The sequence below is a fragment of the Penicillium psychrosexuale genome (assembly GCF_028828465.1).
Source record: "Penicillium psychrosexuale strain IBT 29551 chromosome Unknown utg000004l, whole genome shotgun sequence".
Taxonomy (NCBI): domain Eukaryota; kingdom Fungi; phylum Ascomycota; class Eurotiomycetes; order Eurotiales; family Aspergillaceae; genus Penicillium; species Penicillium psychrosexuale.
This window is the reverse complement of record NW_026643189.1, coordinates 6113235-6139482: the sequence shown is the minus strand read 5'-3', so window position 1 is coordinate 6139482 and position 26248 is coordinate 6113235. Positions and strand designations below refer to the sequence as shown.

Below are 26248 nucleotides of genomic sequence, written 5' to 3'. Positions count from 1 at the left end.
ATAAACACAACCTAGCAATGGCTAGACCAAAAGAGAGCCATGGCCTGGCCTTCCTACCCCGCGAACTCTTCTGGATGATTCTAGGCTACTTAGAACCAAATGAACTAGTCCGCTGTCGCCGCGTCTCACGTGCCTGGAACGAAGCCTTTAGCAACCCGGCCATCCTTCTCGCACTCCTGAAGAAACATTTCCCATGGACAAAAGAAGTCAAAATTCTGGGCCAAGAGACATCTCCTGGAGAACAAGAACAAGGTCGTCGTCTTTTCGACCAGGTTGCATCACGATGCGACTACCTAAAACGAGGCAAACCCCGCTCTATCCAGAAGTACCGCCTCTGCGATGACTTTGGTAGCTCTGGAGACCGTGAATGGTATCAGGTGCAGCCATGGGAGTCACACGCCAGTCATATGAGGCGCTTCATTGACCGCCAGTTCTCTGAGGCTTTGTGGACTTTCGAGGATGGCCTGCTAGTCTACCCCAGCGCCGATCATCAATTCCTCGTGCTCATGGATTTGGAAACGGACCGGCAGTTCACGGTACCGTTCATTATTCGTGGCAAGATTGTTCGTCGAGTGCGGCTACAGAAGAGCTTGCTCGTCGTTGAGTGGGCTGAGCCGAAGGCCTTTCACTGGCTGAATGATAGTGATGGCGTGCATCGTCACTTTGCGTCTTCCTTTGATGTGACGAGGGGTGAGAACCAGGGCTGGAATATTGTCCCGCGCAATGAATGGAAGATTATGTTTTTAGGGCATCCGCTGAGCGAGCGAGATCGGTTCTTCTCCTCGCATAGCAACACTCACTATGTCATTTATATATGGCAGCCAAATCGCAGCTTGTATACCGCCGACGAAGATGCACCCATTGAGTCTTTGTTTGTCTGGGACATATCGAAACCATCATCATATCGACCTTCATTGGATCCCACTGGACGGCTGAGAGACGACTCACCTGACTCTCCATCAATCGTGGCACGATTCGGATTCCGAGACCTGGAGTTCTTCGATATCCGGCAACGAGGCTGTCCAAGCATTCAACGATTGGAGATTACGGTTGATTCACAGGCGGTCGAAATTACAGAAAACGTTTGCATCTGGCCGGAAGACGAAGCACCGGAGCCATTTGGCTTTCCTCGGCCTATTACTACAAGCATTCCTCTGGTCGGAAATGGGCCTCATCGGCGCCGGGATTTTGACGGAATTCTACCGCCTTACCGTGGGAACTGCAGCATGCAAGCAGAGAGTATGAGGCTAGATGGGTGCATCATGACGGACCCTTGGTTTGGTGTTATTGCTCACGTGGCTATACTCGAGCCTGATCTTGGCTTTTGTCTTCACTTCGATCCTTGGACGTGGGTCCAAGATCAGACTATCTATTTGACTATCCAGACACCTCGCTCGAGCGTCACTTGTGACAATTGGGATTTTGTCGGTAGAGGAAAGCTCGCTGGTAGTGAGAAATATCTGGTGGGCGAGAATTGCAATCGAGAGCTAGTGATTTACCGGTTTGATAGATGAATTGAAGAACAAGCGTACTGGGCCACTTCTGCGGCCTTTCTCCTTAACGACGCAATGACCCTACAAATCCGATGATATAAGAAACGTTATATATAAGAGCATACAGACGTGATTTTGGAAGTTCTTTTTAGATGTCTTTAGATGCAGTATAGTGACTTTTCTATATGTAACTAAGGGTTGGTACTCTTCAATTCACCTCTGCCTTCTCGAAGGCTATATTGATCTCCTTTTGTATTTATCATACACCTCTCTCCCTATTTCGCTGGTTCAATGGCAACCGTACTGAACCGAATTTTACACCGTACCAATCTATGGGTACTAGGTAGAGGAAGCGATTATTTATGACACAATTGTCTTCCCCTCCTTATTACACAACAGCTGGGCGCAGTACCCAAGAGGTGCAAAAAATTTGAGCTAGCCTAGAAGATACACGATTTCAATACTATGGAATCATAGATTTGGGTATGAATTTGTCCCTGATTCTGGGGTTTCGGGTATCCATCACGGGCTACCCAGCGTCACCGACCAAAACCGCACCTCGCACCCGAGTTAATGGCCATTGGTGAATATGGAGTGTTTCAAACGAGAGCACGAAGGAATTAAGTGACTAAAAAGTAATTTATATACCTTTATTTCGGTCAAATCAAGCACACAAAGACGGAAGCTTCGTTTTGTGTGAGGGCGCGTAGGGTAGAATTAGAAGCCGAAGTGAATATACAGGCAAATCAGTTACGTACCAAAAAAAGATAGGTGCATGAGAAGGAAGTGGTCGTTTGGTCAGGATTCAATAAACTCGATTGATTATCGGGTGCATAATCGGCCATGATATTGGCTATGATCTCTTTTTTTTTCTTTTTTCAATTTAGACAAAAAATGAAGATTGAAAAGTCCACCACCCCCGAAAGACCGAACAAACAAAAGAGAAAAGGAAATGTGACCCAACATGGATCAATCACTGCTCCTGCGTAACAGACTCCAATAGAGGGCCGTAGCTCGTGAACTTGCATCTGACACAGGCCTTGATGCCACAGCCAGGGCAGGTGAGGGTGAATGAAGGCATCCACAAGTTGCAATCACTGCACATGGGACGGCAGAAGTCCTTGTACCATAACCCAAGGTGGGAGCAAAAGCTGGGATCGTTCCCAATTGTAATAGGCGAGGCATTCGGGACTGAAAGACGAACTTCTTCCAACCATCCACAATAGATCTCCAGCATAAGGCCATTAAGTTCACCAGCAAGATCGTTGGGGGTGTAGCGTCCATGGGGGTCCGCGAGCTTTTGCTTGAGGAATGAGACTAGAGGGAGCAACGAATCATGGCCCACCATGTAGGAGTTGATCAGTTTGTCAACATCAAAGTTGGAATCGTCAGTGGCAGATTCGGGATCGTCGGTGGGAGATTCGAAATCCTCAACGGTGGACTTGAAATTCGAGTGCTTGTTTGGTGAGTCAGTGAAGCTGGTGGAATTGCTACTTGTTGAGAAGCCAAAGGGCGAATCGGTGAAGTTGCTGGAGTTGCTACTTGTTGAGAGGCCAAAGGGCGAATCGTTGCTAGCAATAGAAGCACAATCAGAGTGAACTGGATACTCGTCATCGGATCGGAGCTTTCTGGAGTATTCGTAGGCAAACGTGTCAAATGTGTCGGCAGGATTGCAGGTCTTGATGTTCTCCTCAGGCAGGGCATGCACGAAATCATGCTCGTAGCCAAATTCGAGATCGTCTAAAGCTCCTTCGATAACATTATCAACGATATCGGCATATTTGGTATCTCCATCGTGATCCTTCGCCATATCTGCTAGATCACGTTTCATTCGAGCCCGCATGTTTTCCCTGCGGAGCTCTGCCCGTGCCTTCTGCACTTCGGGATCAATGCCAGCCCATTCGTTCTCCCACTGGACATTCTCTGCTTCAAATTGCGCACGTCTCGCCTTGGATTCGGCTGACTCTGGGTCCATGTGCACACTTGTTCCGTAACTGTAGTAGTAGCTATGGCTGTGCTGACGTCGATCCCTTGGCTTGTATTTCGATGCTGACTCGCTACATTGGCTTGGCCAGTTGGAATCATATCCATGGCGTTCTCGCTTTGGCGGACGATTGTAGTTGCCCTTGTAAGCCCATGCTGGTGTTTCATCCTCGGGATCTAGATATCTCTTGGCCTTCTTTTGCAGGGCCTCATCAAGTAAGCGTCGACGGTCTTCGTCACGGAGAACCTCGACGGCATCTTGAATCTGTTTTTAATGGCTTGTCAGCGATATTCAACAACCTCGTATAGCATCATCTTGGTGTTGTAGACATACTTTTCTGAATCGCTCAATGGTCGTTGCAGAATTTCCAGCCTTGTCTGGATGGAGCTTCAAGGCAAGACGCTTGTAAGCAATATTGATGTCAGGGAGTTTGGCATGTCGCTCAACTCCCAGGATAGCGTAGGCATCAACGATCACAGTGGCAGTTGACATGTTTGCGGTCACTAGTGGATGTCAGTATTGTGTTATATGTGTGAGTTGGCTTGAGATTAAATGCTCGTTGCCAGTCTTTGAGTAGGCAGATGGAACAAGAGAGACAGAGAGAGTAATGTGAAATAGATATGAAGGAGTGTGAGCAATCAGAACATGCTAGTGAGGAAAGTGTGGGAAACTGCTGGGATGACAATGACTATATCAAAACTCACCTAGGCACCGCCCAAAAGTAAGGAGTCAAATTAGAAAGAAGGATCACCGTAGCGACTCGAGAAAAGAGGGAGATGAATGATGTAACAGAGAAGACGACGAGACTGGAGATGAGAAAAGGATAGGGAAAGAACAAGAGTAGCACTGGGGGAAGATGAACAAGAGGGGAATAGAGAACAAAGACGCAGAAAGGATCTTTAGAGATTCGAGAACAGCAGGATCAAGAAAGGACGAAGAGAGAGGGAAAGAAGGAAGCATGAGAATTAGGGTATAAGTATCAGGGCGAGGGATGCGGGAATCCTATTTGAGTAGATAATCCTATTGTAAACCGAATCCTATTGATCAAAGGATCAGATCCTATTGATGAGTGGAAGCTATGTATCGCTTCATCCTATATCGCATTGAAGAACAAAGAAGCTGACCTAGTCTCCAGGGTTAGGGCTATACACAAACAATGCAATCGCACGTGGCTATAAATCAGATGGTTTCTGTTGAATGGATTAGGTTAGGGCTAGCAAAGTCTGTACATATGAAATGGAAATAAATTGACTCTGATTTTACACAAGCTGAAGGTCGATCTAAATATGAACAAGTCTACACTAAAGGCGACTTGGTCCTGTAAAAGAAAGCTTCTACATATCCTCACTGGCAGTGGCACCGGTGATAATCTCAACCAGCTCGCCGGTAATGGTGGCCTGGCGCTGACGGTTGTACAAGATCTGGAACCTGGAAAGCTATTAGAGACGAATCTTGAAAACATTGGAGGTAAAACATACTTGTTGATCATCTCACCAGCGTTCTTGGAGGCGTTCTCCATGGCGTTGCGACGAGCGGAGATCTCGCAGGCGTGGCCTTCAGCCATGGCCCAGAAGAGGTTGTTGGCCAGAGCGTACTCGCGGAGGCTGCTCAGAACCTGATCGTCAACCTCGTAAGAAGAGATGTTGGCTACATTGGATGTTAGTTGAAACTTAATGAACTGCTCAGGCGTAATGAAGTCTCACCGGACTGAGTGATAGCCTCCTCGGAGTAGGCCTCGAGAGTGACGGGCTCGTAGCTCTGAGCGTTAACGAAAGAGTTGTAGATGATACGAACGCTGGCGTAGTCCTCGGGCAGGAGAGCGATCTGGTCGGCAATGGCCTGGGCATCGGCGAAGGTGGGGATGTCCTTGCAGACGTTGGAGAAGCTCAAGACGATGTTCTCGGGGGCGGCACGGGACAGCGAAGCCTTGGCCTTCTCACCGAGAATAGCAATGTCGGCGTTGGGGATATCGGCCAAAATACGGCGGGTAGCCTTGCTCAGACCGGAGTGGATACCACCGCAAAGACCCTTGTCGGAGCTGGCAACAACCAGAAGAACCTTCTTGTCCTCCAGAGGCTTGGTCTCGGCCTGCTCGAACAAGGTGTTGGAGGTCTTACCGTAGACGCGGGATTCATCCATAGCCTTCTGGGCACGGGTGAGACGAGTGGACGCGACAATCTTCATGGTGTTGGTGATCTTCTCGATGTTCTTGATGGACTTGAGACGACCCTCAATCTCACGCAGAGTCGCGAAGGTGGCGGCATTGGCGGGGGCAGGGCTTTATTTCGCAGTCAGCAATTGTCGTTCTCAACTCCTCTGACATCCAGCGTATTTTCCACTGTCAATGGTATCGAGGTCGTTGCGTCGGAGTACGTCGGGTGGAAGGACTTTAGCACGAGGTATCGGATGAGAACTTACCGAGCGACGGCGGCACCACCAGCCCGCAGGGCCGGGCGGACGGCACGGGAGAACATTATGCGAGAGATTTAAAGAGAAAAAGGAACGAGCAGATGGTGACTGCGAAGAGGAGGGGAGTGACGAAGGTTAGACGGGAATGCCTCGCTGGTCGGGAAGGAAGTTGAGAACCAGGGAGGTTCTGTCTCCGTGCTGCCGCTAAACCAGAAAGGGCAAGCATCTACGGTGCGCCATTCCGACTTTCACCGCAGTGATGCCTCAGGCATTTAGTATTTACATAACATCACTTGACGCCTCAGGCATCTCACCTGTAGTCCTTAGGGCCTCTTTTCCCATTGCATTCCTCCATTCCAATTCCCCCCAACTTGTTTCTCTCTTTTCTCGCCTCTTCTCACCTGTCTTCTCTGTTCCTCTGGATTCACTCGCAACAATCCTCTTTATGCATGTATCATTGATGCAGCAGATCTTCTAACCATATTCTTACTCTTCATTGGTCAGAATTTCCTTGCTTTCCTCCTTCTACCAGGCGTCTCGATTTGCCCGACTCGGCGCACGAGGACGCCTCCCCTCACCAAAGCACCGATTTCTCTCATTTTACCCTCATTTCCGGCTTGCTAGTCCAGGGGCTATCATCATGAGCTCCTCGGAGGACGACGCACCCCTTATGCGCGCCAATGGCCGTGGTAAAGGTGCGTTCCTCGGGTTATTCGGCTGCACATCTACAATTTGTCGCGAACCTTCGCTCTCCTTGCACTTTGTCTTCTCACTTCTATATCTTTACTTTGTACACAATCGCACTTTTCTCATAGATCAGTTCTCGATGGTGCATCTCACACTTTGACGTCATTTTCTTCACGCTTTCAACATACCTCGAACAGCATTCTAACATAGCGTTTCCTGCACTTCTAGTTTCTCCAAAGTCTCCCGAAACCGTCAGAATGGCGGATTCCACCCCTGCCACAAATGGCCATGTTGATCCTGGAATATCCATTCGATTCGGTCCTGTGGAAGACAAGGATGTGAAGATGGAAGATGAGGAAGATTTGCTGGGTGCCGGTAAGCGCAAGTCTCGGACCAGTGTGGGCGAAAAGAAGTTTTATGCAGAAGCAGAAAGTAGCGAAGAAGATGAGCCTTTGGTACGCCTATCCCCATTTCGGGATGACCTTAGTTATTCCCGGTGCGACCATACTGTCGCTTTCGGCTGAAGCGTCTGACAATTCGACAGAGCAAACGCCGACGCACACATGTGAAGCATGAAGACCCCGAGACCGATGACGATGTACCCTTGGGACGCAACGGACGCAAACTTCCCAACGCCGCCGAAACATCCATCGGGGATGAATCTGATTCCGACGTCCCCATTGAACGGAAGCTTGCTGCGCAAAAGAGAAAGATCGAACAAACGGCGGAGAAGGTGGCCAAACCTTCGCGCAAACCTGCTGCACCAAAGAAAGAGGCTAAGCCTGCGGCGGCCAAGAAACAGACAAACGGAGTCAAGAAAGAGCCGGCCGCCAGCAAAGCTGCCCCCAAGAAGGTGAAGGCTGAACCTGCAAAGAAGGGCAAAGCCAAGGTGAAGTCGGAAAGTCAGGACGCGGAAGAAAGGGAGGCGGAGGAAGAGGAGGAGAATGAGTACCGCTGGTGGGAAGACCATAGCAAGGGTGATGGAACCATCAAGTGGACAACTCTTGAACATAATGGCGTGGTGTTCCCTCCCGAATACGAACTGCTGCCTCAGAATGTCAAGATGAAATATGACGGTGTTCCGGTCTCTCTTGCACCCGAAGCCGAGGAGGTTGCTAGCTTCTTCGGAACCATGCTTAACTCGACTCACAACGTGGAAAACCCTGTGTTTCAGAAGAACTTCTTCGGTGACTTCAAGGAGGTCATCAAGAAAAGCGGCGGAGCGAAGGATTCCAAGGGCAACAAGATCGACATCAAGGAGTTTGCGAAATGTGATTTCAAGCCTATCTTCGAATTTTACGAGGCTCAGCGTGACGAAAAGAGACATCTGCCACCAGCGGAGAAGAAAGCTGCCAAGGCTTTGAAGGATGAGCAAGAAGCTCCCTACCAATTCTGTGTGTGGGACGGTCGCAAGCAGAAGGTGGGCAACTTCCGTGTGGAACCACCTTCTCTGTTCCGGGGCCGTGGTGAGCACCCAAAGACCGGGCGTGTCAAGACGCGTGTGCAACCTGAGCAAATCACCATCAATATCGGCAAAGATGCGAAGGTCCCGCCGCCACCTCCAGGCCACAAGTGGAAGGAGGTGAAGCACGATCAGGAGGGCACCTGGCTTGCCATGTGGCAGGAAAATATCAATGGCAACTACAAGTACGTCATGTTAGCCGCCAATTCCGATGTCAAGGGCCAAAGCGATTTTAAGAAATTCGAGAAAGCCCGTGAACTCAAAAAGCACATTGAGAAAATCCGCAAGGATTATCAGAAGAACCTCAAACATGATATGATGGTGGAACGACAGAAGGCCACGGCAGTCTATCTTATCGATCAGTTTGCCCTGCGTGCTGGAAATGAGAAAGGTGAAGACGAAGCCGAAACCGTCGGTTGCTGTTCTCTGAAGTATGAGAATGTTACCCTGAAGCCCCCAAACACTGTTATCTTCGATTTCTTGGGTAAGGATAGTATTCGGTTCTACGATGAAGTGCAGGTCGATCTGCAAGTCTTCAAGAACCTGAAGATCTTCAAAAAGGCACCCAAGAAGAACGGTGATGAAATCTTTGACCGCCTTACGGTATGTCCTCCCTTTTTCTTGCAGTCTTGAATGTTACTGACGAAGAAAAGACTTCTGCTCTCAATAAACATCTTGCCAACTACATGCAAGGTCTAACCGCCAAGGTTTTCCGTACCTACAACGCATCTTACACCATGGGTTGTGTTCTCAACGAGATGAATGCTAGCGGTGGTACTATCGCCGAAAAAGTGAAAGCATACAATGATGCCAACCGTAAGGTTGCCATCTTGTGTAACCACAAGCGCACTGTCACTGCTGGCCATGCGAATGCAATGGAAAAAATGGGTGAACGAGTGGGTTTTCCTCATTCCGCCCTCATGGCGAGAGTCACAATACTGATATATGTTTTACCACACAGATCAAGGGCCTTCGATACCAGAAGTGGCGGCTGAAGCAGCAAATGCTTGACTTGGACCCAACTCTGAAGAAAAAGAAGGGCGCGGCGTTCTTCGAGATCGATGAGGATCTCGACCAAGAATGGATCGAAGAACACCAAGCCTTCTTGATCGAGGAGCAGAGAACTAAAATCAACAAGAAGTTCGAGAAGGAGAATGAAAAGCGCGTTGCTGATGGTGAGAAGGAAATGAAGGCTTCCGAGCTCGAGGAGCGTCTGCAGGCTATCAAGGAGATGGAGAAGAAGTTCAAGAGGGAGAACAAAACCGGCAAGGTCGAGGCCGAGGCCAGAGGCGCAACGATTGAAAAGCTCGAAGGTGCCATCACCAAAATCGACCAGCGGGTCGAAACAATGTCCGTCCAAGCTCAGGACAAGGAAGACAACAAGGAGGTTGCCCTAGGTACCTCGAAGATTGTGAGTTCTTCTGTTCTGATTTTTACAATATCACCAGCTAATTACTCCCATTAGAACTACATTGATCCTCGCCTCACGGTCGTCTTCAGCAAGAAATATGACGTGCCCATCGAAAAGTTCTTCTCTAAGGCGCTGCGTGAGAAGTTCGAATGGGCCATCAAGTCTGTTGAGGAGGAATGGGAATTTTAGTCTACCGCTCGTCGCCTTGATTACTTGCGATCTCCGTCTTTCACGCACATTACTTTCTTCGTACTATATTTTCCGTTCCACCTAGTTTGCCTTGGTCAGGCGATATGACTTTCTTTTGTTTGTCAAGCGACTCTTTCAACTCTACCAATTGATCTATTCGGATCTTTGGTTGCATTGGGGTGCTTGGGGAAGAATTGACGCTGCCATTGGCTTTTTCATGATTTTCGTTACAGAGAGGCTTGGCTCAGAGTGCAAGCCTACGTTACTGGTGGCCGTGGGTACGATATGATCGGTATACGCCAGTATGCACGAGGGAAAAAAAAAACACAAAAAAAAACACACATCAGAAAAGGACTCATCGATTCGGTTGGCTGCATGACTTGGTTAAATGCACACACACTCATGGCAGTTGGGACACCTTGCACAGTTTCTGTTCCGCTGCTCTTTGTCATTTCGGTCATAGGTCAAAAATTTCGAATACTTCAATTCAATCGTTTCTTTTCAAATTTAGCATAAGCTATTGTTTCCCTCCACTCGTAGTCCAACGTAGTAGTTGCCCGGTGACATGTAACTAGGCTTGTAACCTAGTTCTTATGTCTGAGTTGTGGATATGTCCTCTGTGGAACCTGCACAACATATCTGCAGGGTCTATGCATAATGCATGACATGAACGGGACTAGCGCTGTGTGTGATTCAAAGGTACAACTTTGCAGGTTGTATGTGGTTGATGTCTAAAACATACACATCAAAGTATATAAGGGAACGTTGATTTGAGATGCAGATAGAATATCAGAGAAATGGAGGAAGGGCTCAGTATGCTGCCAATGCAGGGCCATGCAAAAGGTAAGAATGAGGGAAGAAATCGGAATCGAAACATATATGCAGAAGACAAGAGAAATTCCCCCCATATAATAGCGATTATCAATTACAGTACAAGGTCGATTCACATCTAGCGATGCTAGACAGGTCTGTCTGGATAAATAGCTTCAGAGGTAGGAAGAGAGAGGAGAGGAGAGGTGGGCAGGAGAGCGTATGGAGATGCAGATCATGAAAGGGTCGTGTCGTAGGGGATTCAATGCAACCTTTTTCAGACACAATGCGATGAGATGACCGATTTCCTCATCGGGTAGTGGAGACCGTTAATGAATCATGGTGGATAGAAAAGAGTAAAATAACCGACGGACGGGATATCTTGAAAAAGAAAAAAAAAACGACGAAAGAAAAGACGAAAGATCCGAAAACTATTCGAATCCTCTCTCAACATGGCCACCAGCCCATGCGCTTATAGCTGTCCACAATTTCGCGGATGCTGTCAGCCCCGAAGTTCGGGTACAATGGCTTCCAGCCAGTCTCTTTCTCGAACAATGACCCGTCAATGCACATATCCTGGTCCCTGAGAATGTCACGCTCCAAGAACGGGCTGATCGGTCCCGGTCGCGTGATATTTGCCCTCTCGACGAGCTCAGCCCAAGTCTGCAGACCGACTTCATTCATGTCATCGAGGACATCGTCGAGGTTCAGCTTGGCGATCTGCGAGGCAAGCGACCCGATGAACGAGACCTTGAGGCCGAACACCTCCGTCAAGGCCTTGGCGACGTGTTCTTGTTTCGTGTCGTTGTGATCGACAATGTTGAAGGCAACAACCCCGTCCTTGGGGTCGATGAAGCCCTTGGAGGCGCGCCACTTGGCAGCCTCGAACAGCGCGCTAGCGGCGTCCTTGACATGCAGTGTGTTAATTTTCAAGTCCTTTGTGTGCAGAAATTCCAGATCCTGCTTGAGATCAACGTGGACGGCAGACAGACAAATGCCTGTGGCGAAATAGCCCGGGTCGTAGGCGCCATACACATGGGGCAGGCGTAGCGCGCAGTACTGCAGGTTTGGGATTTTCCGCAGTTCATCCGCGGCCTTGAGCCTCCATGCGGCCAGCTTGTGCCACGGAACGAGCTTGTCGGTCTCCTTGCGTGGCGTTGAGCCGCCCTTGTAGACATGCGCGGTCGAGGTCTCGATGAAGGCGGGGATGCCGCGTCGGGCAATTTCCTTGCCGAGCGCGACTGTCAGGCCGTAGCTGCGCACTTCGTAGACATCGTCGGGTTGGGAGTGGCGTGTTTCACCGCCGCAGTTAAATACATAGTCGAATTGTTCGCCATTGGCTCGGTCGAAGATGCGCGGGAAATGTTCTGTGGGAGAACCGGCCTTGAGGTAAGAATTTGCTACGGGGTGAGGGACTTAGCGCCGGGCCACTCACGTTCACGGCTGGCATCCGCCTGGACGAACTTGTCCTTGGAGCATGCCTCTTCGAATTCTGGGGCCAACCAAGCCAATTGTGGCAGGACTTTGTCTACCAAACGGACTTCCGAGGCTAGGTTATTCTCGTGGATGTATAGCGCGAGGTGTCGACCGATGAAGCCTAAAGACGGGGGATGTCAGTTGGAAAGGAATCCTCTTTTTTTAAAACAAAGAAAAACATACCGAGGCCACCGACAATCAGCACGGCGGGTTTTTTTGCTTCAGCCATTTGGAATGTGAAAGAAAAAAAAGCCTCCCCGCAGGTTCAGGAGGATGAAAGGGGGGAAAGGCGAAGGACGGGAGAAAGGAGGGGGGCGGACTAAACGGGCAAAGGGGAACAACTAAAAAGAAACAGAAACTCAGAAAAGAATCCGAAGAATATTATTTGATGGAATAAGAGGAAAAGGAAAAAAACCCCAAATTTTCATTATTCGGGATTCGCATTCTCCCCTGCCAAGCCGGTTAATCCACGACGTTGACTACGGAGTATAGCGAGTGGGTTACAGTGGAAACACCAGCATCTACCTGTGACGTCGGAGGGGAGATAGTCCGTCTTAGTGAGATTAGTGCGAGGGGACAATTCCACTCCTTTTAATTATACAGAGACTAATGTGCACAGTAGGTTGTACCATGTGATTGTGTATGTAGTCCTACTACTTACTACTCCGTATACTCCGTGCATATATAGGTAAATCCATACATCCCTGTGTTCGTTGGTCCCATGGTACTGGGTTTCCGATCAGCCGAACCATAAATGTGAATGCTAAGCCTCTCCCATGCTTAATTCGACTCGATATCCAATTGGGTTGGTTTCGGCTATTGCAGGATTTTCGACTGAGCTTTGGCTTAGAATGAATACGTGCAAATGTTACATGGAGTCATTAGAAGCAATTTCGGGATATTCGGGATATTCGCCTTGGGAAATTGCAGTCGTACATAGTGTTCTTCGAGATGAACAATTCGAATAGTTTGGTCGAAACTTCACCAGAACCGGCCTTCGGACACTGCACACAACCAAGAAGGGAGGGGAAGAGAGGACACGAGCGGGGCACTGGCACTTGTCAACGGGCGCAGGGCGATCTTGTGGGCACGGCACACAATCGAACAGCAAGGAAACGGTTAGAAGAGGGGTGAGCGGCTAGGTAAGGGGCTTGCTCACCCGTGTCCAACTCCATAGAGTCTACTTTAGAGGCCTGAAAAACATATGGAACAAAATGTAACTTAAATTAGAGGGACGTGGTAATATCGGATAGATGTTGGCAGATTCTTCAAGAACGGGTCTGGTCTGTGCCTTTTCGAATCATATCGCATGCTAGGACCCTCATGCTGATAGCCACATCTCGTGGTCTGTAGAACGAGTCCAAGCGATCAAGGAGATAAAATTCGTGATAACAACATAAATTTAGCTAATATAGTGGAGCCGCATTGTAAAGTTTGATATAAGCCTCGAAAATTCTAGAAGGAAACCTCGCTACGGCATTCCGAATTTATATGGCCTCTTTTATGATTAGCGACTTCCAAAGGTCGCTTGTCGTGACTACAACATAGGTCGACTGGAATCGAAGCTAAAGATATAAAAAGCGAGAGTGTACGATTGCGATGTATATATCTTGACAGGCATAAGAGATAACATAACGTAATGGTATTAAATCTCGTTGTCTAGCTAGAAGTCGGACACTGTTCTTCTATATTTTGAATATCTTTCGCTCATGGGCTGGCTCTAGGAAAGCGGCCGATGGACCATGGGTTGAGTTGAACAAGCCTTCACAGAAATGTAGGTCAATAGTCTACTATGGTTGCTCATCAGCCTCGAAGGTGTGGGAAGCGTATTCTCGGCTTGTTGCTAGTCGTGCAGCTCAGCAGTCCTAACTAACACGCATTATAATGTTGTTAATAATTAAGGACGATGGTCATAAGGTTGATCACTCGGCATGTCGTAGGTTTGGTGTACACAAAGGGTGTTGTACATTGGAGTATCTGGATGGTCGAAGGGAGCTAACACATTTTCATTGGTAGATGAGTATATCCCTCCTACAATAAAGTCGCAACCGAGGGATTCGGACAATCTTTTCAATGCACTAAAGCATGGATCATATCGGCAGCGTAAACCTAACCACTACCAGGGTCCAGCAATTTCTATGTAAGATCTCTCAGCCTTTGATTTATACGAATGTGGAATTGGCTCGTGGTTGATCACTAAGAAAGAGTCTGACCTATATAACATTGGAATATAGGTAGGCCTAACTATTGTCTCCCGGCATGCTACATAGGTATCAAACCTCTTGCCTTAATCTTGGAACGGTGGAGTCGGAAAGTGGGGCCGATCTTGTACCTTACAGTCACATGACCTATTCAATCACATGATAGACGTAATTATAGGTTGGAACACCTTTTCCATACATATGTATGTAATTATTCACTTTTAATGATGAGTAAGGTAATATTGCAGGTGTCTATCCGGGCCTATATTCTCGTTATAAAATTATGCCACGTAAAATTTCCTAGCGGGACGTCGGAAGGAGGCTCGAGATGAATAAACATAAGATAGATTCATCTTGAATACGAATCACGAACACGAAAGAGTTCCACTCAAAGCCAATACATTTCATAATAGCCAAAGTAAGATATGTTCATACTGCAAAAGCAAGATTGAGATCACACAAGCCCATAAGATCATGATGCGCCTAGACACTTCAGCGAGTTTCTGAGCTCCTTAATAGCGGTGTCAACATCGTCGAAAGTCAAAGCAGAGACCGCCCAACGAGCATGTTTCTGCGCCAACTGCACAGTGCTATCGTCTAGGCCATGTGATGGTTGGGACGGGAAATAGGGAGCCGAGGCAACCGGGACGCTCGCAGCTGAGGATGGAACATATGTCGGGGCAGCGGGAGGCTGGATAGGAGCACTCGCACCTGAAGTATTGTAGAAAGAAGCCGGGTCCGGAATGGATACAGATGGATCCTCGGGTGGCGGAGGAAAGGACTGGAATGCAGTCGGGGTATCTGGAAGCTTAGGTACCGAGGACGAACCGCCGATGGTCGCTGGGGTTGATGGGAGCTCTAATTCGCCTGTGTTGTGATCGGCATCCGCTGGTTGCGGAGGATAACCAGGTGCGTTTCGAGGGACAGAAGGGATCACAGGCGGAGGACGAGGTGTTGACGATGTCCGTGAGGGATGAAGCGACTCATCGAGAGTTGATTTCCGAGCCAGCTCTCGTCCAAGACGGTCAGACTCGTCTGGGATCTCTTCGATGGAGGCTTGTCCTGGCTTGGTGGCCTGTTCCGCTACCGACTCGTCAAATGCCTCAACATCGGGATCGTTGACTAGTTCTTCTTCCTGCTTTGGCGCGGGATTTGTCACGTTGGGATCTTCGCCAGCTTTGAAAGCCTTAACAATCCGAACCGCGTGGAATTTGGCGAATTTGATCCGCCCAGCAAGTTCTGGGTCTAAGGGTCCCCAGATTGAACAAAGTTCAAGGAACGTGGCCGCTGCCTGGAAAGTATCTGCCGTCTGCCTTTTTGGCGATTAGTCATTTATAGCCCAAAGCATCACACGTGGAGCTCACTTTGTGACTTTGTTGGCGTTCATAGCGGCCTCAGCACGGCTGAAGACCTCCAACCCAAATTGCTCGACATAGGCACTCGCCGCAACAGTGTCTGTCACTGTATCATTGTCTGGGTTTTCTACTTTGAACTATTTCATGCCAATATGATCAGCTGCTAGATCTCAACCACGGGATGCAGAATATAGACTAGTGTGGGGAGCACGACTCACTTGTTCCAGCTTGTCCACGAGGCTTGTCGTGTAGAGTTTGATCGCATCATCGGAATTGTGGAGACCCCTTTCGATAATCTGGTTCACAATATGAAAATTGCCTATAGAATAGGGTTCAATCAGCTCAAATGTTCAGTTGCGCTCTGCGCGGGGTCTTGCGACTCACACCAATAGGCAATCACAGGTTTGGCATTCTCGATCTGAGCTGCCCTGACTGCAAATCGCCCAATATCTGCCGATCGGAGTCCAGCTGGTATGTTACTCGTCATGGTTCAGGATTTTGGTTAAGTTAAGGAGAAGATGCATGTAGTGAGCAAATGACGTTTGGGGTTTCCACCGCGGGGGCCTAGGAACCCTTATCGGACCTTATCTACTATGCGGACCTTATCTACTACAGTTTGAAGATCTATGAAATCTATGAAATTGCGAAACTATTTCATGATAAATTTGTCCGGCTGTACTGGGTATCATTCATCTTCATTCGTCCACTTGCCAATCTCCACTCTCTCCTCGGCCAATGCTTCCACTTCAAAATGATCCTCCACCTGCCCTCCTGGACCCCCGATGCGCTCAATAACAATCCACACACAGCGTGACTCGGCATTGGGTAGCAAATCGAAATCATCGATTCGTACCCCGGACGCAGCATCGCTGTGAGTTCCATCCTCTGACGTGGCCAGTATCTCCTTGTATGGCCCCTGACCCAGCTCCACGGTCATCAACACAGGAGATGGAGCAACAGCGCGAGAGCCGATCGTGGACCGCTTATTCCTAGCAATAAGTCGGATGCGTGTCAAACGGGAGACCTGTAGCGAGGCCAGCATCCGGTCCTTACCCGGAGATAAAACACCCACTTCGGATAGTACGGCGCGCCGCCCAGCAGACTCGGAAACCAAGGGCTGGACTACACACGGGATCGTGGATGAGATCCATAACGTGAAACGGCCAAGCTGGTCAGGTGCAAAGGTAGAGCAGATAATGGTGTAGGTGCCTCTGTCCAAGCATCTAGTCTCGGCCAGTGCGCATCCGCGACGGTACTCGCCACTATCTGCAATGATGTCCCGGCTTCGCACGCGCGATATGCGCTGCCCGTTTGACCAAAATATTTTTACGTGGGTTGCTAGCTCCGCTTCAGTGGTCTCGACCAATATCGAGATATCTGTCGGTTCAGAAATTCGTATACTGAATTGTGGATTGGAGTGGTATCGAGGTGACTCGGCATTCCCGCCAGCTGTCATTGTTGTCCAGGAACCACTTGCCTTGGTCAAGCATAGATATTTATCTAGCGATCGTGCCACGGCCACAGGAGCGGTTGAAAATGCAGAGAGAGTGAAATTCTGGGTGGATGATGGGAGTGATTGCTGTGAGACCACCGCGGTGTAGGTTGATTTGGGAGGCATTTCCAGCCTCATAAGCGTGTTCGGAGAGTCCACGTATGGTCCACGATGGAGCGCACCGTCATTGAGAGACACTCTGCGGCCATCTGCTTGAAATATGTAGATGCTGATAAAGCCCGTTCCATTCTCCGATCCCCCAGAACTAAATTGTTGCTGGTTTGTCTTAAAATGTTTCCCAAGCAGCAGCCAGACCGTTCCTCCATCACTGGAGATGGAGAATTGGGGATTCTTCACGAAGCAGCCGGTCATAACTTGACCATGCGACAAATCCCAAGTGAAATGAATGTCCTCGCGGTATTTGAACAAACCAGGATTCCAGTTAAGGTAAAGGTTCTCGAAATTTTGGAGAACTTGTTCACAATCCATCCAAAACGTCCCTGGGGAAAGGGGAGGTTTATCATTTAGGCTGAGTGAGCCGAGATCAGCCGTAAGGCTGCTTTGTATGTGGGGTTCTGCACCGGCCCACGGGTTCTTCAAAAGAAACCGACGACGACCCTGGACTTCCTTTAAGTCCAGGATAGCATAATCGTGCTCGCCCACCAGCCCCAGGCCTTGTTGTTCTCGTTCAGTCAGCTTCCCAGTGCCGATAGTCAAAACTACATCGCCATGTGAGAAGGCACTGTATAAACGTCCCCAAATCTCATCGGAGGTCAAATCGTCGTGGTGTAAACAGACTTGTTCCGGGATCCAACCAGTAAGCACCCAAAGGTCGGTCCCTGAGTTACTTCCTGGGAAGTCATAGCCTCCACGGACCTTCAAGTAGGCCTTCTCCACAAGAGCAGGCCACAAAAAATTCGAGTTATTGCGATCGATTACGTGGAGTGAGCGTGTAGTCTTTGACGATGGCAATCGATCATCTATCACTACCTTCCGGAAATATCCGTTGAAGTAGAACCGAAACATGTACTTCCCAGAATGCGAAAGTATCGGGTTCTTATCCTCACTGCACGGGTACAATGTCGGTGATGCATGCTGCTCGGATTAGCTTTTGAAGATTCCTCGACGTGGGATCAAGTAAGTCCATACCTGCCCTAGACCTCGTTCCGATCGAGATGTTGTGGCACAGAGGCTCGCGACCACTGAGCAGTCTGTCAAGACATCCTGCACGAGATCTGTTTGTTTTGAAGTCGACATAGCTGGTTCAATTGCATCATGTGCCTGATTAGCCGCGTTATTTGTTCGTAGCAGATCGTGCGGCCGTTTCCAGCCCGCGAAAATTTCTCTCTGGCATTCAGAGAGGTGCAAATCAGGCGCATCCCTATACCCGGTTAGAACAGATCAGCATTGGGCCATCTTCTCCACATACGTAAAAGGCTGCCCTTTGAATACAAACTCATCCTGAAGCGGGGCGCGACTCCATGGTGGAAAGATGTAACCATTAAGTTTGGCGCCCTCGAGGATAATGATTTCTTCACGGGTGGTGAGCTTCCGCGTGGATGCCGGCGGCCGTAGGCTGGGGAAGGCTTTCTGGGGCCCCGCACGAGCAGCCGACTGCCAGTCAGCAGCAGCCTTGATCTTCTCAGCTTTAGACAGCAATTCCTTGCATTTTTTGTCGAGTTGTTTTTTATCCTCGGCGGGTGCCAAGCGCAACGCTTTCATGTAATGCTCCGCGGCATTGATGGCTGCCTCCAATGCCGCTTTCTGGGAGGTCGCTGTGGCTACCGCCTCTTCAGCGCTCTATCAAGTCATTAGCTTCCTTCAGGTATAAATGAGAAACAGAATTCGGTACCAATGCTTGAGATATGTAGGACTGTGTGGGAGCAGGTCTAGACATACTTGCGTTGACCGGTCGTGGGGTATCCAGGTAATCAGATCGAACAGCAAGTAAATTACCGGATTAGGCTGAGCCGAGAGGGCCCTTTACAGATTGTGAAATATTCCGCGACTTACTATTGTAGAGATCAATACATTTGGTAATAATTGGAATATTGAGAATACTGTACACAATAGAATGAAAATTATACCATCAAGCACATATTTAGTTAGTTAACTCTGTGAAGTGAAGTCATGACATAAGCTCATACCGACCTCACCCCGAAGTGGACCTCGGCTTGTTTTTTAGGTGATAGCGCCGAGGTGCATTTGTGAATTCCCGCATGAGCTCGGTCTCTTGTTTTTTATGGTTCGGGTGACTTCGGTATGATCATCGTCTCTATCCATTTCCCCATTGTGCTTTCTCCTCAATTTCACCTTCTCCGTTGTTCGGAGCCAAGCTGTGTCGAGCCCCGCTCAATATTTCTCGTGTCGCCCGGCTGCTAAGAGAAGCGAGCCTCCCTATATCATATTCTTAATCATCGCGTTCATTTGATTTCGGATACCCTAAACCGACATTATGACTGGTCAATCCAAACCTGTGCTGTCGCCATGGGGCAGCGCCGTGGCGGGTGCGACAGGCGCCGTCCTAGCGAACGCGATGGTGTACCCACTTGACTTGTGAGGTCCCAGATAAAACAGTCCTCAAATTATCAGATCAAATCTCGCTGACTCTATCGCTCTTCATCCTGTAGAGTCAAGACAAAACTACAAGTACAAGTCAAGGAGAAGAATGCATCCGTGCAAGCCGACGATGTCGAACATTATGAATCCACCATGGATGCCATCACCAAAATCGTGGGGAAAGAGGGCTATAGTGGTCTGTACTCCGGAATGGTTGGAGCCCTTCTAGGTGTCGCCTCAACAAACTTCGCATACTTCTATTGGTACAGCGTCGTAAGAACGCTCTACGTGACTTCTACCAAGTCGTCTCAGGCTCCCGGCACAGCGATTGAGCTTTCCCTGGGCGCCATCTCTGGTGCCGTGGCTCAGATTTTCACTATCCCGGTGGCCGTTATTACAACCCGGCAGCAGACACAGCCAAAGGGCGATAAGAAGGGGTTGATCGAGACGGGTCGGGAGGTGGTCGAGAGCGAGGACGGCTGGACCGGCCTGTGGCGCGGCCTGAAGGCCAGCTTGATTCTGGTCGTTAACCCGGCCATCACCTATGGCGCATACCAGCGCCTGAAGGAGGTTATCTTCCCGGGGAAGAACAGCCTCAAGCCCTGGGAGGCATTCTGTGAGTAGTGGCAATCATTGGGGTCAACAACGACTTACTAATTATGATTCTAGTGCTTGGTGCCATGTCCAAGGCTTTGGCCACGATTGCAACCCAGCCTCTGATCGTCGCCAAGGTTGGACTGCAGTCTCGCCCACCGCCTAGCCGGAATGGCAAGCCCTTCAAGACCTTTGGCGAGGTCATGAAGCATATTGTTGATAATGAGGGTCTCTTTTCCCTCTTCAAGGGCATTGGACCTCAGATTCTGAAGGGTCTTTTGGTCCAAGGTCTGCTGATGATGACGAAGGAGAGGTATGTGTTTCTGTTCATAATTTCGCATTTGCTTGTGCTAACTCTCGCAAAGGATGGAGCTCCTTTTCATTGTCCTGTTCGCCTACCTCAAGAACATCAAGAAGGATAAATTGCGCAAGGCAGTGGACTTGGCAGCGGAAAAGGCCAAGACTAGCATGCCTGCTACCCTAAAGTAATTGTTTTATAGTCAGACGGAGGGATTTTTCCGAACTGTGTTTACCTAACTGGCGCGTTGGCGTGCCATTGGAAATTCTGGTGGGTTTTGAACAGTCTAGACATTTCCCGGCATTTTCTTGTTGGAAACACTTGATATGATAGAACCTTGTGTTTCCAGCTTTTCAATATCACTATAGATCTGTACATGGTCATGTCATGCCTTACTTGCTTTAGCTCCCATGTAGTACTTGTTTTTGGACGCACTATTTAGCTAGTTACCATATCCCTGGTTATACATGTAGAAAGGTCCTCTATACGGTCAATACATTTTACCACCTTCGTATATTATACCCAAGTAAAGTCTACAACTTCCATGTCAATGGCGAGTATGGTAGTAATGGCCGCTGAGTACCTACATAAGAATGAAAGACATTTGAGAAGCCATGTAGGCATCATTTTGGGCATCATTTTATAACGATCCCTCCAATAGTTAGTTATGTTGTTTACTAATAAGAGGAATTGGTGGTTGCTGCTTTACCGCTTGACTGACCAACTTTTACCCCAACAACTGTCAACACCCCTCACCAAATCCTCGTTCTCACACCACGTAAACTTGCCACTTGTGTGGCATGGGTCGTGATGCGATGGCCGCCATGGAGCTCCGAGTCGACCAATGACGACCAAAAACAAACACCCGGCTCCTGGCTCTCCGCGGCGAACAACCCGAGTTCCATCTTCGACTGGACAGCATTCACAGAAGTCAGAACCATCGTCCCAACCCTCGTCCTGACAAGCGGCATTCTTATCGCAGTGCGCTTCCACCGCCGCTACCTGCGGCGCATCCCCGACGCGCCCAGCATCTCGTCCTCGTATCTTCGACGGCGGAGCATCTTCGGCCAAGTCACAAGTGTCGGTGATGGAGACAATTTCAGGATATTTCATACACCGGGAGGCCGCATGGCTGGATGGGGCTGGCTACCGTGGAAAAAGGTTCCTACTGTGAAGAAGGATCTGAAGGATAAAACCGTTCGTCACCCACCACTCACCTATTCGCTTGCTGCTCAGAACAGGCATAACTATGCCTCTACATATCATACCACAGGCCCATTCTTTATATCTACAAATAGCTTACATATTCACTCAACCCCAGATCCACATCCGCCTCGCTGGCGTCGACGCCCCAGAACTAGCCCACTTCGGCCACCCCGAACAACCTTTCGCGCGAGACGCACACGCCTGGCTAACATCCTACCTGTCAGGCCGGCGAGTTCGTGCCCTCGTCTACCGCCAGGATCAATACTCGCGCGTGGTAGCGAGTGTTTTCGTCCGGCGCGCATTTGACTTTCCGCCATTCCGTCGGCGGGATGTTTCTTACGAAATGCTGAAGCGTGGCTTGGCCACTGTATATGAAGCGAAGGTTGGCTCTGAATTTGGCGGTGAAAAGATGGAGAAGAAATATCGCAAGGCCGAGTGGCAGGCTAAGAAGCGAGCCAGGGGGCTTTGGAAGGATTATGGTCGTGTCGGGTCTGCTTGGGAGAGTCCGAGGGAGTATAAGAAGCGGATTGGTATGGAAGATCCTCCTCCGATGGAGAAAGGGAAAGGGAATGGGAATGGGAATGGGAATGGGAAGGGGAAGGGGAAAACCGGGCAGAAATAGATGAATGGGTCGCGGTAAGCTGGGCTTGCGATTGTGGCTATGAGCGTTTATATGTTGTTTTTTTTATGTTCTGGCATTTGCATTTGCATGTGACGAGATGGCACGACTACCATTTCACTATACAGCGTTGTACATGTATGGATAGTATGCGACAATCATGATCAAATCGCACTTTGAATGCTGAATATGACACCAAGTTTCGTTAATCTATACATGCGCGGGGGGTTTTGTTCCAAACCAGGCCCCAATTTCTAAATGGACATCAAGACTCGAGTAATCCGCCTATAGATTAGGAGAATACAACGACAAAAGTCAGTATGCAGGCTATTATTTGCTCAGCAGAACCGCCGCTCAACCTCAGCGAACAATTTTGGGCTAATTTCGTTGGAGCTATTACCCTCCGCATGGAATAGACACCCTTGACGGTCATAATGCTCCAGGAGGGATTTGCTCGTCTCCTCAAACTTCTGTAGGCGCTGTTTCCATGTATCGAGAGAATCGTCCTCTCGCTGCGTAAGCGGCTCGCCCGTGACATCGTCTCTGCCTGGCACCTTTGGTGGATGGAAGTCTGTATTATACACGCGCCCTGAGGGCTCGTGGACCCAGCGTGATGCGATGCGGGCGAGAATCACTGATGGAGGGGTGATTATGTGCACGACAAAGTTGACCGATACTAGGCTGTCCAAGGCTATTGCCTGAGTTGCGGTACGGGGAAACCCGTCGAGAATAAATGAGGCAGAGGGATCGATTGTGTGGGCTGATGAGGAAGTATCGGCTGAAGAAGATGACGAGGATGTTGCGGATGGTGAGGATGGGAGTGGTGGGAGGAGCCAGCCCTTAGATTTCATATCATCGGAGATCAATTTCAGGATCATTGAGTCGGGAACAAGGTTGCCGGACTGCATTGTGGCCTCGGCTTCCAGGCCTATTACTATGTTAGAAATCTCTGCTCTGTACGAAACTGCGCCGTTGCTCATTCTACTTACCGAGGGGTGTGCGTAGGCGCACATTTTCTCTCAACAGATCACCTGAGCTGATGGAAGCCAGCTGTGGAAATCGGGATAGCAGTCGCTCAGACTGTGTCCCTTTTCCTACTCCAGGCGCGCCAATCAAGATGATCCGCGCGGCCTTACGGAGCTTCTTTGTCACATGCGACATAATATGGGATGGCTGATGCTGAGAGCTGAGGTTCAAGGTTGCTGGAACGGAGAATTCGACGGTTTCAAATGCTGGGGATGCGGGAGGAACGACGGGGAGAAAATATGCACAAGATCAGGACAGCATAATGGATTGAAGGGAAGAGTGAAGGCCTGGGATTAGAAACAACCGGTCGCATATCTCCAAGGCTAACTCTTTTGAGAATGTTGCTTCTGCGGGGATGCCCGGGGAGGTTGATCTTTTCGGCTATCGGTGAAGACTCCGAGGTAAGCTGTATGGCAGCACTCAAGTCTATGTAGGTAATTATGAAAATATTATACGAGAACATAACATAACTACCCCGAGTGAAGATCAAATACTTATATATCTACTTACATGGCTCGGTATAAATGCTCTTTTCACATGTCGTGCCACATGGTCGTAGAAAACGCTCTGATCGGGGAAAGCCACCACCCGTGCTCAGGCCAAGCACCCCAGGGAGCCCCAGGAAGCCCCCGGGGCCCCAGGGCTGGGGTACAGTATTACGTAATATGCGCCAAACGATTTTCTTTCACGTGATTCTACGCGTGGGACGCGTTCGCGTTGACCAATTTAGTGCGGAGATCTCATACATTCGTTTCTCGACAACACAATACCTACACCATGATTCGACAAGACGTCCATCGCATTGATCCCAAACGACGGGCTGTTATTGACCCTAGAAAAAGACAATTTGCTACCCCAGCGTACAAGCAGCAGGACTATGCTCACCGTCTGAACATTTATGAAATACCTCCTACCGCGGAGATCACCCTCGAACAATTCGAGCAATGGGCCATTGACAGACTGAAAAGTATGCAAATTTACACCTTCTCATTGTATTTCTACCCACTAATACCAAACAGTCTTGGCCGAAATCGAAGCATGCTCTTATAGAAACAAATCCCCCGCCGAGACGGCGACCTACATTACACCCCTGCTACAGAAATTCCTCCCTCTCTCCTCCAATACATCCTCTCCCTCTGGCGCTGCAGACCCCCGCTTGAAAAATGAGCGCCAAAAGGACCATTACTCCCATTTCATCCTCCGGTTGGCGTTCTCGGCCACAGAGGACCTCCGTCGGCGTTTCGCCCGCGCCGAGACCATGCTGTTTAGATTTCGTTTCCAGCAGGACGACTCGAGGGAGAAGCGCGCATTCATCGATAGCTTGAATCTCGATTGGGAACCTGTGGGTGACTTTGAAAAGACGGAGATTGCGGAAAGTCTCCTCAGCTCCACGCCCGGGCTGCGTCGGCTTGATGATGAGACCTGGTATAAAGTCGATTGGGAGAAGGTTCCCGAACTGGTCGAACGGCGCGCGGTTTTCCTGAAAAAAGGCAAAGCTTATGTTCCTGGTCGAGAGCAGCTGAGCATGATCATGGCTGAGTTTACCGCTCGCTTGGAGCGCGCACTCGAGGTATGTCTGCAGTGGTGACGCTTAATACATGAAATCTCGTGGCTGATTAATTCTAGCTCACGAGTCGTGCCCTCCCTCGTTTGGACGAGGATGATCGTCTAACGCCTATTCTCAATCATCTTTCAAAGAACTTCGGCAGCGCCGAGTCGGTATACTCGGAAGGCGAAGGGTATGTGGACGGATCTCCGATCACGGCCAGCTCCATCGACCAACTGGCCCAACAGCATTTCCCGTTGTGCATGAAGAGCTTGCACGTGAACTTGCGCAAGAACAACCACCTGAAGCACTTCGGTCGACTACAGTATACGCTCTTCCTGAAGGGTATTGGCTTGTCCTTGGAGGAGTGTATTTTGTTCTGGCGTCAGTCGTTCAAGGGCAAGACCGATGACGAGTTCAACTCCCAATACAAGTACAATATCCGTCACGCCTATGGCGAGGTCGGTGGGGATGTGAATCGTCGCGGAAAGGGCTATACTCCCTACTCGTGCCAGAAGATCCTCGGCGATTCGAATCCCGGCATTGGCCAGACTCACGGCTGTCCCTATCGCCATTACTCTGTTGATAACTTGGTGGGCTTCCTCCAGGCCACTGGCGTCAATGACAAGGAAGTCCTGCGGGGTGTGCGTGAGGACGTTGGTAAGATGCGGTATCACATTGCTTGCAACAGAGTGTTCGAGGCGACACACAAGAATGAGATCAAGAAAGTCAAGGAGGATGGCTCGTGGAGTCAGACTGACCTTGACACAATTGTTCATCCTAACACCTACTTCAAGCGCAGCTTCCTGTTGAAGCAGATGACCAAGGCCCCGAAGGATGCTTAGGGTGTCTTTTCACATGTCAAATTCTCATGATATAATGTCGGGCAGTTTCCCAGTTTTCTGTTTTATAGTCGGCGTTTAGAGGGAGCATAAGCTTGTACGAGCACATTTGAAGCAGGTGGAATTGAAGCAAGATAATATATATTCTAACCATTATGGTATACAAAATGGGAGTGTGACCACAGCTGATTCCCAGAGAATCGGAAAGGATCAGAATGACCTCTCAAATCCAGGTGCCCAGCAACGGGTCAAGTCGTTCTCCGCTCAACGAGTGGACAACTTTGCCATGGAATGACGGAAGTTGTCGATATTAACATGTTTGCACACATTGTAGGCTGGCGTGAAATTGAAGAAGAAAAAGAAAAGAGCAGAAGAAACTGCGGACGAGCCGAGTTTTAAGGATGTTTTGATCCGGGAGGCGGTAGAGACCAACTGTGCTGCAACCTGGCCTTACTCACGGATTGGACCTCCACACAACATACTCCTCCATCTCGTTCATTCAATCCCTAGCTATTAAACGGGACTCTGATTTCTTTTGGGACTGGATTATGCTCCGGGTGGCTCACTTGCTTTAATTTCTTGGAGTAGA

At 49.2% G+C, this 26248-nt stretch overlaps 11 protein-coding genes across 11 annotated transcripts; 5 read left to right on the top strand and 6 right to left on the bottom strand.

The window, feature by feature from the left end:
• Positions 1-17: 17 nt before the first annotated feature.
• On the top strand, positions 18-1514 carry N7518_008218 (F-box protein; the record flags this gene model as incomplete). Its single annotated transcript, XM_057189145.1, has 1 exon — positions 18-1514. One exon carries the CDS (start codon positions 18-20, stop codon positions 1512-1514), a length of 1497 nt encoding a protein of 498 aa, XP_057040848.1.
• Positions 1515-2466: 952 nt separating this feature from the next.
• N7518_008217 (uncharacterized protein) lies at positions 2467-3969 on the bottom strand (the record flags this gene model as incomplete). Its single annotated transcript, XM_057189144.1, has 2 exons — positions 2467-3741; positions 3811-3969. The coding sequence occupies 2 exons, from the start codon at positions 3967-3969 to the stop codon at positions 2467-2469; spliced, it is 1434 nt and encodes a 477-aa protein (XP_057040847.1).
• An 842-nt stretch (positions 3970-4811) lies between these two features.
• On the bottom strand, positions 4812-5951 carry N7518_008216 (F1F0 ATP synthase subunit gamma; the record flags this gene model as incomplete). Its single annotated transcript, XM_057189143.1, has 4 exons — positions 4812-4905; positions 4956-5124; positions 5181-5755; positions 5896-5951. The coding sequence occupies 4 exons, from the start codon at positions 5949-5951 to the stop codon at positions 4812-4814; spliced, it is 894 nt and encodes a 297-aa protein (XP_057040846.1).
• A 575-nt stretch (positions 5952-6526) lies between these two features.
• N7518_008215 (DNA topoisomerase 1) lies at positions 6527-9635 on the top strand (the record flags this gene model as incomplete). Its single annotated transcript, XM_057189142.1, has 6 exons — positions 6527-6581; positions 6802-7028; positions 7118-8638; positions 8689-8931; positions 8997-9446; positions 9501-9635. The coding sequence occupies 6 exons, from the start codon at positions 6527-6529 to the stop codon at positions 9633-9635; spliced, it is 2631 nt and encodes an 876-aa protein (XP_057040845.1).
• Positions 9636-10892: 1257 nt separating this feature from the next.
• On the bottom strand, positions 10893-12150 carry N7518_008214 (NAD-dependent epimerase/dehydratase family protein; the record flags this gene model as incomplete). Its single annotated transcript, XM_057189141.1, has 3 exons — positions 10893-11812; positions 11881-12042; positions 12105-12150. 3 exons carry the CDS (start codon positions 12148-12150, stop codon positions 10893-10895), a joined length of 1128 nt encoding a protein of 375 aa, XP_057040844.1.
• A 2444-nt stretch (positions 12151-14594) lies between these two features.
• N7518_008213 (uncharacterized protein) lies at positions 14595-15964 on the bottom strand (the record flags this gene model as incomplete). Its single annotated transcript, XM_057189140.1, has 4 exons — positions 14595-15435; positions 15487-15614; positions 15696-15796; positions 15862-15964. The coding sequence occupies 4 exons, from the start codon at positions 15962-15964 to the stop codon at positions 14595-14597; spliced, it is 1173 nt and encodes a 390-aa protein (XP_057040843.1).
• Positions 15965-16162: 198 nt separating this feature from the next.
• On the bottom strand, positions 16163-18866 carry N7518_008212 (calpain-like protease PalBory; the record flags this gene model as incomplete). The annotated part of the gene is made up of 4 exons (XM_057189139.1): positions 16163-18064; positions 18119-18350; positions 18399-18769; positions 18822-18866. 4 exons carry the CDS (start codon positions 18864-18866, stop codon positions 16163-16165), a joined length of 2550 nt encoding a protein of 849 aa, XP_057040842.1.
• A 558-nt stretch (positions 18867-19424) lies between these two features.
• On the top strand, positions 19425-20611 carry N7518_008211 (putative peroxisomal carrier protein; the record flags this gene model as incomplete). Its single annotated transcript, XM_057189138.1, has 4 exons — positions 19425-19525; positions 19600-20144; positions 20198-20435; positions 20488-20611. The coding sequence occupies 4 exons, from the start codon at positions 19425-19427 to the stop codon at positions 20609-20611; spliced, it is 1008 nt and encodes a 335-aa protein (XP_057040841.1).
• A 619-nt stretch (positions 20612-21230) lies between these two features.
• Positions 21231-22248, top strand: N7518_008210 (thermonuclease family protein; the record flags this gene model as incomplete). Its single annotated transcript, XM_057189137.1, has 2 exons — positions 21231-21617; positions 21742-22248. 2 exons carry the CDS (start codon positions 21231-21233, stop codon positions 22246-22248), a joined length of 894 nt encoding a protein of 297 aa, XP_057040840.1.
• A 335-nt stretch (positions 22249-22583) lies between these two features.
• On the bottom strand, positions 22584-23406 carry N7518_008209 (adenylate kinase ADK2; the record flags this gene model as incomplete). Its single annotated transcript, XM_057189136.1, has 2 exons — positions 22584-23173; positions 23235-23406. 2 exons carry the CDS (start codon positions 23404-23406, stop codon positions 22584-22586), a joined length of 762 nt encoding a protein of 253 aa, XP_057040839.1.
• Positions 23407-24048: 642 nt separating this feature from the next.
• On the top strand, positions 24049-25662 carry N7518_008208 (DNA primase subunit PRI2; the record flags this gene model as incomplete). Its single annotated transcript, XM_057189135.1, has 3 exons — positions 24049-24238; positions 24291-24841; positions 24898-25662. 3 exons carry the CDS (start codon positions 24049-24051, stop codon positions 25660-25662), a joined length of 1506 nt encoding a protein of 501 aa, XP_057040838.1.
• Between the last annotated feature and the right edge of the window lie 586 nt (positions 25663-26248).